The sequence below is a fragment of the Amphiprion ocellaris genome, chromosome 6 (genome assembly GCF_022539595.1).
Source record: "Amphiprion ocellaris isolate individual 3 ecotype Okinawa chromosome 6, ASM2253959v1, whole genome shotgun sequence".
NCBI lineage: Eukaryota > Metazoa > Chordata > Actinopteri > Pomacentridae > Amphiprion > Amphiprion ocellaris.
In genome coordinates this window covers 23,464,844-23,482,149 of record NC_072771.1, presented here as the reverse complement: position 1 = coordinate 23,482,149, position 17,306 = coordinate 23,464,844, and the positions used below count along the sequence as shown (strand labels likewise).

The following is a 17,306-nucleotide window of genomic DNA, read 5'->3' as shown; positions in this document are numbered from 1 at the left end:
ATCTCTCTCATGTCTTTCCCTGACTCGTGTCCTCCTTTTTGGCTCCACAGCACTTCGATTCTCCCCTTCAAAGAGGACTCGCACTTCCATCCCTGCTCTGAAGTCGTCCTCACAGGAGATCCTTTCATCGAATCAAGATGAGGGGAACGAGGGGGAAAGGAGGGACCGGCTGGGAGGAGCTCGCAGTCTGGCCAGTCTGGATGGACAAGGTAAATAAGATCTCACTCAGACGGGGACAACTTACAGTTCACTGAAGTAACGTTATTCCCATACAGTTTGTAGAAAAAGTCAGTATCAGATGTCTGGGGATATTCATTGAAGTGCCTGAATTATTAATGGGGCTGTTGTTGTGATTTTATCATAAAAGCACTCACTGTTTTACCATGATCCTCACCATGTCCCGCTCTGAACTGTTACTAATCTATCATTTCAGCCACTGTCATTTTCTACGTTTTTGCGGCTTATTAGAGCTTCCTAGAAACACTGGAGGCCAATAAACAACCACTCGCATTCAGCCATAAAAATGTTGTACTCTCACACTGTTCCAGGATGATAATGTTTGGCTTTGATGGAATAAAAGCAGCCGCTACCTTGTTGAAAGCGTCCCTGTAGAGACAGTATTTATGCATGTGTGAAAAGAAAGACGTGCAGTTTTAGCTCGCCCTCATTAATCAGTCCCGCTTATGACCTCAGTACAAGAAATATTAGGTAATTAAGTTTAAGTGTTAATCAGGAGAGTAATAAAAGTTGAAGGTTCTGCATCTGACCTTTGGGTTCGATGCGAGTGTTAGCCAATGCGACGGCGGAAGGGTGTGGAGCAGAAAAATAAGTCATGGGGCCGTGTGTCCTTTTTCCCTTTACAGCTGTCCCAGCAGTATCTCCAGCTGTGACGCAACATACTATAAAGCAATTTGGATTGTTGCACTTCCTCACCCGCTTTTTTATAGTTGCTAAATCGATCTTAAAGACAAAGAGACAGAGAAAAGAGAGAGGAAATCTGCTTCCCTTTGCAGTGTGAGGCAGAAACTGAGAAATATGTCAGTTTTATTGAGGCTAAAGAACAAGAATTACAGGAAAAAACTTTCATTTTCCTTGGCTCGATGACCCAGTGTCAGATTTATACTTTGATCAATACAGCTAGACACATCTGCATTGATCACATAGATTTAATAATGTGGCACTCTGGCCTTCCAGGAAATCGTAGCTGTGTGTGGTGATGTGTATTTTCTCATTTAAAGAGGAACTCAGTTTACTCATTTTGAGCATTCCTACTCAGCTGCGGCTGTTTCAGATGAAAAGATATGAAATACGGAGAAATGTCAGAGTCTTGTTTTCCATTACTGACATCATGTGCATGCAATTTTCTTTTTTTTTTCTCCTCAGCTGCGTTTGGTTCGTATCTACGTCCTGATCTGGTCCCTGCCAACCCGTCCTTCTACGAGGGCTCCTCCATGGGAACCATCTCCACCTCCTCCATCTTTGTAAATGTGGACAACCAAACAGAAGAGAGGTACAGCGTCTGCTTTATTTTACTGTTTACTTTCTCTTCATTATATCATGAGTTGCTGGTATTTGCAGTAAAAATGTTCACAATTGACCAAAAAAGACTTTTCCATGTCAAAGTGAAAACCGATTTCTATACAATAATGTCAATTAATTTAAAATATAAAACATAAAATAAGCGATTGCAGAAATATTCACCCCCTATAGAGTGACTCACCTGAACAGTGGTGCAGCCAGTTTGTGCTGGAAGTCACACAACTAGTGAAATGAAGATGATCTGAGTGCAGCAAATGTGTATCAAGTGACTGTAGTATAGAAACACCTGCATGTGGAAGGACCAGTCACTGGTGAATCAGCACTCCTGGTTATAACTACACCATGAAGAAAAAAGAAAAGAAGAAAAGAAAAGTTACTGAAAAGCAGAAGTCAGGAGAATGATATAAGAAAATTACCAAGTGACTGTATATCCCTTGGAGTACAGTTAAATCTATCATTTAGAAATGGAAGCAATATGACTCATGGGTAAATCTGCCCAGAGTGGGTCGTCCCCAAAATCTGTGTGCAAGAAAGAAACTGGTGAGAGAGGCCACCAAGACACCTATGACTCATCTGAAGAAGTAACAAGCTTAATTGACTGAGATGAAAGAGTCTCAGTTGCTGTAACTGTGATCAAAGGTGCATCTGCAAAATACTAACGTCAAGAGTGTGAATAGTGATGCAGTAACTTATTTTCATTTCCTATTGTACATTAATTGATGTCCAATTGTAGAAATGTGTTTCCACTTTGACATGAAACAGGTTTTTTTGTAAATTTTTGTCAAAAAAAAAAGCAAAATTAACTTGAGAATAATTCAATATTTAAAAGCAATAAAAGAGAAAAGCTTCCAAGCTGGGTTGAATATTTTTTATAGGCACTGCATAGAACACATTTTTAACAGAAGACTTTGACATAAAGTGTTGGCCAAAAGAGAAATAAGCATAATGTTACAAGTTGACTCAGCTAACTTAAATATTAAGGTTAGGGTGCTACAGTATTTGTGTCGTTTATCACCCTAAATCCGTGACGTAAGATTACTGTAAACAGAACTGCATGAAGAATGACGGCACGCCCAGCACACAAACACGCTCCAAACCTCCCACGCTATTGTCACCTGTGCTCTGACATCACGTCGTCTTATTGGTGACGTGCGTCATGGAGCAGGTGACTCAGCTCCACTGACAGCATGGATCCAACACACTGCCTCCCTACACAACGTATGGACAGAGCAGCCAAAAGATGAGCCATCAAGGCCACTGTTGGTGTTTTTGATTTACAAGACGGGAAGGAAGAAATAGCCAGAAGTTCAACAGCAGCCTTTTCCTGAAAAGAAATATATATATATATTTTTTTAAAAATCTTTTTGGGCAGGAAATTTAATGCATTTCAGTTTTATTTATAACATAAATCATCTCAGCACACTTCACTTAAACCTGAGAATATTGTATCAAAGCCTACACTGCAAAAAAAAAAATAAAAGAAAAAAAAAGAAAATTTACTGTATTTTTAAAGAACCATGTAAGGTATTGTTATAGATTTTCCGTTTTGTTAAGTTACAGTTAATAACTAGCAAAATCACAGGAAAAAAAATTGCCAAAACTATAAATTACATCCACAGAAAAATCTGTTCATGTGTTACAGTAAAATTACACCATTTTTTTACTGTAAATTAGCAAAAAGAAAAAATATTTCATAGATATTTTGTGTTATTTGAGAGAAAAAAATATAATAAGGGTTGAAAAATGAATTTAAAAAAATGTTATTTTAAAGATTTTCTCAGTAACACCTAGCAAAGTCACACAAAAAACAACAAAAACAAAAAACAGGACAAAACTGTACTCAATGTCTTCATCAATAATATGAATTATTATTTATAAGCATCAGTAATCTGTTCTTCACAATGTGTAACCATAAAATTACGAATAATTATTTTTTACTGCATTACTTTACTGAAAAATAGAAATATTTAACAAATATTTGCCGTTATTTTCACCAGTTTTTTTTCATGTCACAGCAACTTCTTCATGTATTTTTTGCATTGCTGTCAGATTTTTCATATTTTTTACAAGATTTTTTTTTTAGTTATGGCCTCACCAGCAGTTTGCAAGACAGAACTTAAAGGGTGTTTTAATGGAACAGTGTTGAGTAACAGTTAATGACCTTCATAGGTTAATAATAAGTCTTATTATATTGCATAATCTGATAAAATAACCAAATGATGTTTTCCACTAACAGGTTTAATCACTACTTTGACACAGTTTATTCTCACACTTCACAGTCTAGTAGTGGACAGTTTAATTTCCCTGTTGCTTCGAAACACTTCATCCTCTTCCTCCTGTGTGTTTTCCACCTTTTCGCTGCTCCTCCTGTCTGGCAGTGTCGGCTTCAGATTTCTCTCTGAGCTTCTATTGTGTGACTCGTCCAGTCTTGTCTCCTCATCAGTCACCTGCTGCTGCCCTGACATTGTTCTGTGAACTGTTTTCATAAATATTTAAACAGCAGCTTTGACACGGTCTTACTTGGTGCCGTTACGCCGCACAAAGACGGTGACAGAAGTGGACAAGAGGCGCAGTGGAGGCTAGATATCAACCAACAATAAGCCCTGTCTGACAGCCGGTCTGCCTTTTTCAGTAGTAACGCCTTCTTTTTTCATGTTTCAGCACAGGATTTATTATTTTTTATTATTTAAATCATGCTGCTGTTTGCTAGTATCCCTCTTTTTTTTCTTCCATTACATTCCTGCTGGTCTCTACCTGGATTTCATTTTGACTTTGAAGTCTAAACACAGTCATAAGTCAAAAGGGTGAAAACACATTGCTGTATCAGGGAGTCACCTGATGTACATGGAAAGAAAACAGCTGCCATGTTGCCCCCTAGTGGTAGTGGAAGGAGGCAGGATGAACAACAGCAGATGGTCGTGCAACAGTTAAATCCATATTTCACTCATGCAGAGACACTCCATTAAACGTGAAAGTCCTCCAATAAAAGCAAATCAAACAATTAGCAGCAAAATGTAGGTATAGCATTAAAGAAAAAGTACTGTTTTGGACCTTCTGGTTGATATATTATTATATATGACATCATTAATTTATCAAGAGTGAATCATCAGTGTGTCAGCTGCATGTTACTGTTGCTGCAGGTGGAGCCACTTTAAACTATTATTGAAGAGAGGAAAGAATAAAAAGAAAAGCTTTTTGGACTGTTTCCCTAATTTGGTTTTTGGTGAGGAATTTGATCATTTATTGAAATGAAATCATGTGAGAAGGTGAAAAATCTAGTTTGTGTGGAGTTGCTAACAACTAATAGGCATCTAAAATGTGCCTCACAACACACTCCTTTTTGTGAAATGTCAGGAGAAAAAGGTTGTAAAGCACCGGTTTAATGTTTAATTTGACAATATGTTGTATTTCCAAACCTTGTTAAGTTAAAAAATTACTTCATCATGGCGAGATAGCAGCATGGCGTCACTGTAACCATGACAAGTGAACTCTATGTCAGCTGCCTGCTGACGATCACATGATTGTGATCCTACTTCAAATCCTCCGCTGCAGCCTTATCGGGACTTATCCATCAGAAGTAATGCAAGGAACAACTGATTAAATTGGGGGGTGTTTTCGAGTCCCGTCAATTCCCACCGCCCACTACATATTTAGGTCACGTGATTCGGTATCCGTACAAAACGTACACATGCATTTTGTTTGTGGGTATAAAAAAAAAAAATGCTGCATTCCTGACAATGCCATATGGGGGAATGAACAGCCTTGGCGGAGTACTGCGCACTCTGAGTGCTTTTCTTGTTACACGTATTTTATGCTTTTTATTCGTTCTAATTAAGTTTTTATCAGGTATCTTGTGCTACATTGGACTATTTCCAGTTCTCTCCCAGCCAGTGTTTCACTCTGACTTGGTCACTGTGGACAAATCTGTCTGGTTTCGTGTAATTTAGTTCACTTCCTGTGAGACATTTGTGATTTCCTCTCACATGAGGCCTCCAGTGATCTGACAGCAGACAGGTCTATCATCCTGCTTGGGGTCACTTCATCTCTTTGTCTCTTTGATGTCTCTGCAATAGTGTGTGATTTGTTCCTGGAGTGTTTCTTCAGCTGTTTATACAGCTGCTTTAACCCATCTGCTTCTGACCCCAGACTCACTCAGAGTCCTGTCTACCAGTTACATTAAAATGTGTTTTCCTGTTTCAGAGAGGACGTTGCATCCAGCTCCACGTTCACACTGGAGGACAGCGCCATCTGCCTCACCTCAGAGCAGAGCACCATGGACGTGGACATAGACCGCGACGACGGATCTGTTCTCGACGTCTACTTGGTGAGTTGATCATTGTGTTTATGTTTTAACTATCTGTGCTTTTGTTTGCTCACATTTAGGCCTAAACATTCACTCCTTTCTTTCCTCTCTTCTCCTCCACAGTGAAAATAGCAGCTCGACAGACTTCATTTCCTCCTGCCAAGCATAAGACAATCGCCGCACTCCATTGGACAGACCAGGCTGGCGTTTGACTCCGCTTTCAGAGCTGCTACTCCCATGATGCCACTTGTAATTGCCAACTCATAAAAATGCAGATTCCCACTGGTTGAAGGACTAAAAGAAGACACGTACAAAGTCACAGCGACGGACATCTGCAGGAACCATGTGACATTTCGTGTAAAGTGCTGAACATCAGGCTGAGCTGCTCTCCAGAGTATGCGTCAACACAGCGCCATTCAGTTTTATACACGTCCACCGTTTCCACAAGGATCCAGACATTTGCTAGCTATAAATACATATATGAAGAGATGGTAGAAACGCATCATACATTTCTTTAAACAGTTTTTTTCTGCTGATCAGAAAGACATAAGAGACACTTTGAAAATTTTGCAGCGGCATTAGTTGCCGATAACACGAGGAATGTTTACAGTGTATTTATGGCATCTTTGTCCCTGATGAAGACAGACGGTGACACACAGAAGGACACAAACCAGCTTGTACACCACAGCCAACACAGAGGAGGAAAGACTCACGTGAAGACCTGATTCTGAAGCTACCAAGGCCAAAAACACAGACTGTGATGTGTTTAACGTGGCCAGCGTTTCCTAACAGGAAGCCAGAGCTGCTGTAACGTGAGGTGAGAAAAGACAGTTACTGGACCTTGGATGAAGCACAGAGCGGAGAGACAATGCACTTGCTCTTGATTTAAAAAAAGAGGCACTTTTGACATTGGTTATGATTACTGTAAGAAATATTTTTCTCTGAGGATGTTGCTTACGTGACATAAGCACAGATTTGGATGCGTGAACATGCACTTTTATTTTTCTTTTTACTATACAAATGCACACCTCTGTTCGTCAGTGATACATGTACAGAGACAATGAAGGAACATCGTAGATCATTTTTGATGTGGAACTACTAGTTTTGTGAGGTTTGCGTCACAACTGAAGATGCTTTTACTCAGGATATCCTTTGATACTGAAGAAGTCAGTCCTCTTTAAGAAGTTCTGAGACATGCATCCTACACTTAGAAGCTGTCTGATACCTCTTCATCAAGATCATATCCAACTATAAATGTCCACGATCACACGTCAGTTGAGACCATAATTTATTATGTAAATCTCAATATTTTACCATTTGCTGAAAATACTTTAATCGCTGAATGTAAAGACAATGCATATTTATATATAGAAGAGACTCCTATAAATAAACTGCTAAAAATCAGTGTCTGCCTTGTTTAATAACTTTAGAAGCAGTGCTTTAGTGTTTCCAGCATTAGTCCAGGTGACATGTGGAAATGATGTTCACGTTCTCAGAAAACAACAAAAACAGCAAAAAAGTAGTTTAGTTAATCTTTATAATTTATAATTCATTAGGTTCTTAGCATCAATGTTTATTTTGGCCAGGTAAAAACTGTATTTTGTATCAATTTCGTCGGATTTAAATCCTTAATATTTAAATTACTCTGGTAAATTCACATCATACTTGACATTATGAGGTCTTATCCTCAATATTTAAACTTCTAAGGTTAATTCATAATGCTGGTCTTGCTTTTCTATAGAAAGCACCTTGATTTGGCTTCACGAAAGCATTAAACTTTGTACACAGAACAGTCCCAGAAAGAGCCCCCTAGTGGCCATAGCAGCCATTTCACCTTCCACCATAACTAAAGGATGTATTTGGAATCATATTCCCTGAACCAAACTGGCTCGACTCGTCATGTTTGAAACAAATATAACAAGCTAAGCCAGTCTGTGTTTGAGCTCTGAAAAATGTGGCTGCAACGAAGGCAAACAGGTGAAGTGATAATGCAACAAGTTCACATCTGTGTCAATATGGAGAAGATTTAACAACAAAGCCATCGCGAGTCTCAAATACATTTTTTGAAGTCCGCCTTTGTGTCCGATACATTTTCTCATATTATTATTGTTCTACTTCTTACAGTCACTGTTTCGTCAGAGTTAATGAAGAGAAGAATTAAGCTTTTGAAACTACACAACAGACATGCAATTATGAAATCTAGTCTTGATTCTCTGATGCTGTGAATTTCTTTTCACAGCATCTCTAAATGCACTACTAACAATTCACATGAGCATTTTCACATGTAGTATGTGGTACCATTGTAATCCTTCACCATGACAACGTGGACAGACACCACCTTTTCTGTGTTACATTCAGCTCAGGAGACATGATGTAGCATTATTTGGTCAAAGCTAAATGCCCACAAGCAATGTTCCCTGTAATTTTTCATGAGTCTGAGCAAACACACAAACTCCCTGAGCGTCCCTTGGACCACTGTGAGCAACATCAGACGTGTGCACTGTGGTCACACCAGCATCACATCCATTCAAGTTACATGGTTCATTAAAAGAATCAAATTACAGCATCTACATTTCTGTTAAAACACTTTGTCAACAGGAGCCAGTTGAAGGCTGCAGTGATTTTAGTGACACTACAATGTATAAGAGTGAAGTTATTGAATATTTGTCTCTCTTTACTGTTGCAGCGGTTTTGCAAATTGCAGACGGACCCTGTTCACTCCATAGACACCAATGTTATTCCTGTAGCTTGAAAGACAGCTACTTTTGATAAAACTGGGCTTGTAGCACATTGTCTGCCTTGCAACAATGGGAAAGAGGCACCGTTTATGTTTTGACAACCTATATCTAACGAGTTATTGATGCTGGAAGTCTGAATCTGTGAATATCTTTCCAACTATACTGAACTTGGGGCCACTACCACCTAAGGAGTGATAGATTTAATTTTGAAAAAAGCATTTAGCCATACTTAAAGCTTTAAGTGCTTTATTAGCACAGAACTAAAAATTTTGTATTGTTTTATTATCATAGGTTCTGTCTGAAAAGAGGTGGCATCATTTTAAACAGTGAAATCAAACTAACAAAATGTAATGACCAACCAGTAAGCAATACTGGATTCTGCAAAAACATAAACAACTTTTTTAAAAATCTAAATCTTAACACAGTTAATGTATTAACTTATTTTTGTGTGTATGCATGTATTTATTGATTTATTTAGTACTGTTAACATATCACAGTTCTGAGTGAATTTTTCTTAAGATAGGCAAAGGCCATTTATTGATTACATATAGGCTCTTAAATGTTTATTAAAAACTAAAAAGCATTTTAAATAAAACAATTCAATTCAATTTTATTTATATAGCACCAATTACAGTCAAATTGTCTCGAGATGCTTTACAGAACCAATATGCCTGACCCCCAGAGGAAGCCAAAAGGCGACAGTGGCAAGGAAAACACCCTTTTAACAGGGAAAAAAACCTCGAGCAGAACCCGGCTCTAATGTGGGGGAACCCATCTGCCTGCTGGCCGGGCGGGTTGACTTAGGCATTTATTGAGTCACTAAAATACTGTAGAGTACAGACCACATCAGCATGATTATAAGCATCCTCTGGTAAATGAACAACCAGATACTGATGTCTCTCACCATATGGACTTCAGGAGATGACTGGGGGATGATAAACTGTGACCTACTGGTTGGATTCTCTCTGTTCTCATGTTTCTTACATGTTTGTACCCTGACAGCCAGGTCGTAATGTTTTTTGAGCAACAGACCATACTATGACGTTTTTACACTGATGGTTCTACTATGGAACCAGTTTGACATGTTCAGGTGTTCTTTGTGTGAAAACTCAGAGATTTCAGGTATCAGAAGGTGGTTTTCAACCTTCTTTGTTAACTTTCTGCTTCAACTTTAAACTAAATTTCCTTCACTAAGCCAGCCCTCTGGACTTCCAGTAAGCTGTGTTCCTATTGGCTGTCCAGGTGGCTGCTTGGTGTTATCAGGAACACCTGAGCAGCTCAGTGTTATCAGGAACACCTGAGCAGCTCAGTGTCTTCCTGTTTTATTTGGCTGCAAACATTTCCTGCTTCCTTCACCAGTGAACTGGGTTTGGCTCCATTGCTTCAGTTTGTTCTTTAGGCGTTGGCTTGCAGCTTCCAGCAGTAAAATTGTCTTTAATGTGTTTCTTGGTGTGTTTTAGGGCTTTGTACTGGATAGTTGTCTTGGTAAATGTGGTTCTTTAGCCACAGTTAGCACATGGTGCTAATGTGTGCAGTGATTAGTGGATTTGGTACAGCTGAGTTGTGTCTTCATCTTGGCTGTAGTGAGTCTTTAGAGGTTTTTGGTCAGACACATTAGGTACTCTTGTTTATGAACCAACGTTGGTTGTCCAGAAGGTAAGAGTTCCTGTCCTGATTCTCTGTTCTCAGAGGTTCTCTGGTAGGCTGCAGGAGACTTTAGCGTTTGGGTTGTGCTAGTTTGGTTTTTGTTTGGTTTCATTTGGACGACTATCTTGAGGCCCCTCCATGTGGTTTAGTGAGGTTTTCTGTAACAGTTCTACAAAGCAACCTGCAGCAGAAGAGACTTTGAGAGTTTTTATGAAGTTCTGGAGACCAGACTGTAGAGCAGCAGAAACATTTATCAGCAGTTTGAGCAGGAGAAGATGAGCTTCAGAGTAGAAATGAGACAGAAACCTTCTTGACCCGTGTGGTGAAGTCCTGTACCAAGAGTTTGAGCAGGTTGTGAAGAGTCTGTAGTTCTTTGGTCTGAAAGCACAAGAAGAGTCAACTCATTAAAGGAGAAAACAGGAGATATTGTTGGTTCTTCTGTCGCTCTGCAGTTTCCTTAGACTGAATATGAAGTTTATATTTTAAATGATTTGCCATGTGAGCCCAAGAAGACTTCAATAAACTCCCTCCATCCCTTGGACACGTTTTATTACGATGTTAATTTTTTTTTATTTATTTTTTTTTATTAATGTTTTTGAGTTTTAATCATAGTTTTAGTACAGTTTTTTCTCTTTGCTTGTTTAGTTTTGTCATCTGTGTGAAAGGTGCTAAACAAATAAAGCTAAATTGATAAACTGAATAATTGACTAACTCATGATTATGACAACAGAAGTATTTTCGTTGTGATTTAAGGGTTTATTTCATTTTTAAGGTTGGGGTTAAAATTTTGACAGAAAAAGAACATTAAAGAAATAAACTTCATAACAAAAAGCAATTAAATCAAAGGGAAGAAAATTTGAAACAATAAAACTTCTAAAAAGTTTTATTATTAAAAAGTATTTTTTGAATGTATAATTATCAAAAATATGCTATCTGTAATTTTTTAATATTTGTATTTTAAAAATTTTGTTTAATTTCATAATTACATGTATTGTATCTTGTTTAATTATCTAATTCAATATTTTGTCTGTTTAATATCATTTAATTTTATTTAATGTTTAACTATATTAAACAGACAAAAAGTTGAATTAGATAATTAAACAAAATACGTTGTGAAATTAAACAACATTTTTAAAATACAAATATTAAAAATTACAGATAACATATTTTTGATAATTAAACATTTAAAACAAACAATTAAACAAGAAGAACATTAAACATTTAAAAAAATACAAAACATTTAATTAGATTATTAAACCTTTAAAAAGACAAAACATTGAAATAAAATTAAATGTTTAATTAGAAAATTAAATCTTAAAGACAATAAAACTTTAAACGGAAATTAAACAGAAAATACAATGAAGCATTTAAAAAGAAAATTAAACATTAAAAGGTGGTAAAACATTTAAAAAGAAAAACCTTAAAGATTTAATTGAAAAATTAAACACGGGGAAAGAAAAGGAAATTTTTCAAACAAGCCGATAAAACATTTGAAAAAACAACAATTAAACATTACAAAAAAACAAAACATTTGGAAATCAAATCAGACATTAGAAAAGAATAAAAGGTGAGGAAAAAAAGCAAAACTAAACATTTAAGAAGAATCAAACTAAAGACAAAACATTTGAAAAGACACCAGTTAGACTTTAGAAGATCAAATTAAACAGAAGAGACAATAAAACAATCAAAAAGAGCAAAAACAAATAAAGTTCTTAAAGTGTTTTCTAGTCTGAAATGAAAACAAGTTGTTTCTTCAAACATTTCCTCTTTCTATGTTCTTGGTTTGATTGTGGACAGATTTACTAAGACCTCATTTAAGAAAACTGATTTCCAGATAAAGTCTACTAGAAGTTGAAGGCACTGATCAAACTAATGTTACCTTCTGATCTCCACAAACTTTACTGTTCAGTGAAGAGAATCAAAGTTTGTTGAGGATTTCTAAAAAACCCACAGGTGAAGGTCTGAGAAGAACTCAGATGGATGGTTTAAATGTGAAATCAAGACTCATGGTCACAAGTTTTAAGGCTTCTGTTAACCATAAAGTTCAAACTAACAGAGAAGTACTGAGAAACTTTTAAAATTTCAGTCCTCAGACTGTCTGAAGGTTCAAACTAACAGAGAAGTACTCAAGAACTTTTAGGATTTCAGTCCTCAGACTGTGGAAAGGTTCAAACTAACAGAGAACTACTCAGGAACTTAGAAGATATCAGTCCTTGGACTGTCTGAAAGTTAAATCTAACAGAGAACTACTGTGGGACTTAGAAAATTTCAGCCCTCAGACTGTGTGAAAGCTCAGGTCCTGAGGACTCGGGAGGTGTGGAGGCTTTGGAAAGTCTTGGAACTGAGGGTTCAACCCTCCAACACAAAGGCGGAAGTCCAACCTCCTGAGAAAAACGATCGAGTTGAGCCTCGAGTTAAAAAAAAACTCGAAAACGACAAAAAATAGATGATAAATGCGCAAAAAAAAGAAGAATTAGTATCTGAGCGAGTAGCTCAGGGGATAAGAAGACAGACTACCAAGTGGAAGGTCGCAGGTTCAAGACCCGCCACTGGCAGTTTTCTTTCTTTGTCTTTGTCAGGAATTTGATGAAAATTTAAGAAGTGTCTGGTCTTGAACCAGCGACCTGCAGCTCCACAGGCAAATCCTTAACTCACTGAGCTACAGATCAGATGAAAAGAAATAAATTCGTCGTCCCTTTGACATCGTAGTTGCTGAAGTCACCACATGGGCGGAGCCAAGGCGGAGTCTGGGTGGAGTCAGGGCGGAGAGTAGGCGGGGAGGTGGGTGGCGGCCTCCCCCCTCTACTCCCCCACCTCCCTCCACACCTTCCCCCGCCCAACGAGTTCTTCGAGTCTCCACAAGTTCTTCGAGTTTCGATGAGTTCCTCGAGTCTCGACAGGTTTTCCTGAGTTTCTTGAGTTTCCACGAGGTCGGAGGCAGAACAAGTTGTCATGAAGAGGTGTTGAAGTCGGCCGGGTAGAGTGACGTTTTGCAGCGACGAGAAGGAAGACAACTAGAAGAGCAGGTCTTTAACCACCATCCATAAACTCCATGGAGTCGGCTCCAGAGAAATGAAAGAAGGTCAACTTTTATCAACCTCCATCCAGATGTTCAACTCGATATCTTTACTTTGAGATTTTTAGCACCACAAACCTTTAGTATCACACTTTATTATCCTTTATTAGGACTTTCATGGAATCCACCAGCAGATTTAGCTTTTTGTTGAGAAACTTTATTCTTGTTGTCGTAGGACTGCAGTATTTAAAACTGTTCCTTCTATTTGACCTCATGTTTATTAGTTTTAGTGGAGAAAGTTTGAATTGTCAATTAGTCTCTTAAAAACTAAATAATAAATTGGATTAGTCAAGAGGTTTAAATTTCTTACTTTGTCATATTTTAAATATGACAAAAAATATAAAAATAAAGCATCTTCAGACAATTTGACCTGTAATTGGCATTATATGAATAAAATTGAATTAAAATTGTATGAATCTTGTAATGTTGGAGTAATTCATATATGTCAGAAAACACATTTTCTTTGTCCATTAATCTGTCCTTTTCTCCAGTAATTCATTTCTTGTTTTGGTTTATAAAATGTCATGCCCAAATATATTCAGTTTACTGTCATAAAAACCAAAAAGATTTACATTCATGATGCAGGAATCAGGCAGTTTTTCACTTTTTATCTTAGTTTAGTGAGACAGATAGTTGATAATGTGTGAATTGTTGCAGCTTGTGAGCCGTAGAAGGTTTTAATCTTTGGGGCCGAGTGTCAAAAAACATTTAGAAACCAACATCAACAAAGGGAAATCTAACTTTTTCATGACAATGCCTAATTAAAGGACATTAATTTCCAATGTAAATGTGTGATATTCATCCTCTGGAGCTTTCTCTTCACATCGTCTTCCACCTGGACTGGTTTGGTTGGGAGCATGTGCAACAAACATTTGAAAAACTGCACTTTAACATCAATGAATGACACTGAAGTTTAATCTCTATATAAATGAGACTGAGTCTGGATGTGCTGCTCTGTCATTAACTCCTAAGTTTAGGGAAAGTTCAAACAAAAGAGGACAGTTCAGATAAGACTTGAGAATGAGCTTATTTTGAACAAACATCTCAGACTTTCTGAGCTTCAGCACCTACAGCAAGATATTTTAACAACAAGCAACTCAAGAGATCCAGAAGTTGGCGAGAGTTGGCTTTAGCTGAGCCAAAGAACATGTGGGATGCTAACGTAGCAAACATTTCAGACTTTTCTCAGTGAATTCTGAGAAATAATTTACTATTTAATGACAGAGCTACACATCTTAACTCAGTCTCATTAAAACAGACTCTAATTCAGTGTCATCCATCCATATTAAAGTGCAGTTACCCAAAATGTTTGTTGCATGAGCTCCAACAAAACCTGTCCAGATAGAAGGCCACTTTGACAAACAGGAAGTGGACGATTCCAAGCAGATTTATAGAAGGGGGAACCGGACTGTACTAAGTGTCGTCGAGTATAAAGGGGTGTTTTGTGGGTTGTTAAGGCTGATAATGATTATTAGTGAGACATTTGGAGTCGATATTCATTTGCAGTAAATGAAAGTATTTAAAATCTTGAGTTAAACTTAGAAGAACACAAACTCTAACAGAAAACTTTGTTGATACGTTTTTGTTTTGTTTACAGATGTTAAGTTAAAGGAGTTTTATTTGTGATGTATAACCAATCAAATCACTGCAGAAGACAGAGTGACCACAGGTAGATAAAGGTTCAGAGCCAAAGTAGCACCATTTTTAAATGTATTTATTACCGTAAATCAATAAAAAATAAAATACTGATAATCAGTAAATCAGTCAGCCCACAATTACTACAATTCTACAATGTATGTCTCTGTCCTTTGACTTGTTATTTGTACAATATACGATGTATATGATGGCGTTTTTTCATACCAAAGGCTATACTATGATGTTTTCTAAGAGACATACGATGCTACTCTGCTTGTTCTGGCTCTGGGCCGCTGCACTCCTCCTCTGTCGTTTTCTGGATTGTACTCAGCTGCATGCCTTCGTCCACCCGGCCTCCGTTGACTCGTCCCGCCTGCCGTCTCTGGAGCTGAAGCTGGATTGAAACAGACCAAAGTACAGTCCAATCACGATGCCAGCTGCCTCTCAACAGGCTCCTTCATCTGGCAGGTGGCGGCACTTCTTCTGAGGGGAAGCTGAGCTGGCCCGGCAGAACTTTGGAGATGTGTTCCAGTGGTTGGTGGATGTGTGGGGAGATAGAGAGGGACCTTTGAATTGTTCAGAAAGGAAAACAGGGAACCCATTGGTAGTTTAAGTTTAGGGTGCTACTGCGGTGTGTTTTTGGGTTTTAAGAGGTGAACAGGAAGAGTTGTTTTTCGTATTGATTATCTTTTACTTTGTTCCTGGTTGGAATGCCCATCAATGTCAACATGAAGTTCACTTTTAGTTCTGTTGATTTATTTTTATTTTACTAACACCCATTTGCTTTTAACCCCCTCACATGTTGTGTTGTTGTAAACTTACTCTTTCAAATAAATTCTCGTCTAACCCTCTGGAAACCAGCGTTTGGACTGTTTTTGTGTTGCTCCTCACCTACTGACAGCTGTGGACTAAAGGCTATACTGTGACATTTTTAGAGCGACATGCTATACTATGATGTTTGTTGGGCGACACGCTATACTATAGGCTTTTTTAATTGACATTACTGTGACTTTTTTTTGTTTTTGTTTTTTTTAGCAACATATAAGAATTCGAACAGTTTTAAAAGTTACTATACTTTTACTTGTGCAATGAAATTATTATTCTATGGCATTTTTTAGATGACATATTATACTCTGATGTTTTCTTGAATTACATACTATTTTGACAATACACTGCACGATGACATTTTTTGAACCACATATCATACATGACAATTTTAGGCAACATCCTATCATTTTGCGCTTTTTGAACCACATAATAATCTATGTTTTGGGTTTTTTTCTTGCCAACATGCTGTACTATGAACTACAGGCCATACTATGTTATTCTTGAGTAAAGCATACTATACTTTGACATTTTCTGAACTACATCCTATACTATGGCTTTATACACAGAGTGCTTTGGTTACATGTTGATTTATAATCTAGATTTTTTTTCTGTTTTGTTTTTTTACAGGATTACCACAGACGTGACCGTGAACACCGTCGACACCCACCTCAGGGAGACGCTGCCTAAGATCTCAAGGCTGCTTGGTCGTGGTCTTTCTGGCACGTACTCTTCCAAGATGAGCCGGGAAGTTTAACACTGATGGAATGACACCAGGTCTAAGCCGACAAACTTCCAATTCCTCCTCAACCCATAGTCTCTGGGAAACCTACATGGAGTAAGAAAAGTAGACAGAGAAGTAATTAAGTCTGTACACAACATATTAAAAAGAAATCATGCTAATAAATTAAGTACAAATAACCGAATTCGCCAATATACTGGAGACCAGAGCTATTTAATTTGATAAGTATAACCTTGTTTAGTAACATTTCAATTATTTGAGAGCAGTCCTAAAGAACTGCCTGTAATCCCAATCATAAAATGGGTTTGGAGGAAGAACACAGATGGTAATCTGGATATACATGAGTTAGGCTTTATAACTACTATTGGTAGTATTGGTGGTAGTAATAGCAATGTGACTACTAATAGTAGTAGTAGTAGTACACACTACTGCTGCTGATACTGGCACTGCTACTACATCTTGTAATACTATTACAAATGCTGATACTACTTCTACGACTCTAACAGCTGTTTATACTACTACTGCTGCTTGTACTTTTAGTATTACTACTACTGCTTGTACAACTATACTACAGCTACTATTAATCGTCTGGTATTTGGTTGTCAAGCTGCTAGCTCGCCTTAGCGTTTTGCTAGTGGCTAACTAGTTAGCTCGCATAGACTGGAAGCTCTCAACAAGATTTCATAATGAAAAAAGAGCCAAAAACTATTCTTACCTATGAAAAGTCATTCCAAGTTTCCTTGTCTCAATCGTACGATGCAGTGTGTAATTGTATGCAGCACAGTGAGCCGGCATACTTGT

General features: G+C 37.6%; 1 protein-coding gene and 1 long non-coding RNA gene across 3 annotated transcripts in view; one reads left to right on the top strand and one right to left on the bottom strand.

The window, feature by feature from the left end:
- pip5k1bb (phosphatidylinositol-4-phosphate 5-kinase, type I, beta b) overlaps window positions 1-7,246 on the top strand; it is a 39,073-nt gene extending 31,827 nt beyond the window's left edge. For both annotated transcript variants that reach the window (XM_023281487.3, XM_023281488.3), the window contains exons 12-15: window positions 51-209; window positions 1,384-1,510; window positions 5,740-5,863; window positions 5,966-7,246. In XM_023281487.3, coding sequence (XP_023137255.1) covers window positions 51-209; window positions 1,384-1,510; window positions 5,740-5,863; window positions 5,966-5,968 — 413 coding nt within the window. In that variant the 3' untranslated portion in view covers window positions 5,969-7,246. The remainder of the gene's footprint in view (window positions 1-50; window positions 210-1,383; window positions 1,511-5,739; window positions 5,864-5,965) is intronic.
- Window positions 7,247-15,001: 7,755 nt separating this feature from the next.
- Window positions 15,002-17,214, bottom strand: LOC129349137 (uncharacterized). Its single transcript, XR_008602003.1, has 2 exons — window positions 16,434-17,214; window positions 15,002-15,504 (listed from the first exon to the last, which is right to left on the bottom strand). It is a non-coding gene; the product is annotated as an uncharacterized LOC129349137 (long non-coding RNA).
- Between the last annotated feature and the right edge of the window lie 92 nt (window positions 17,215-17,306).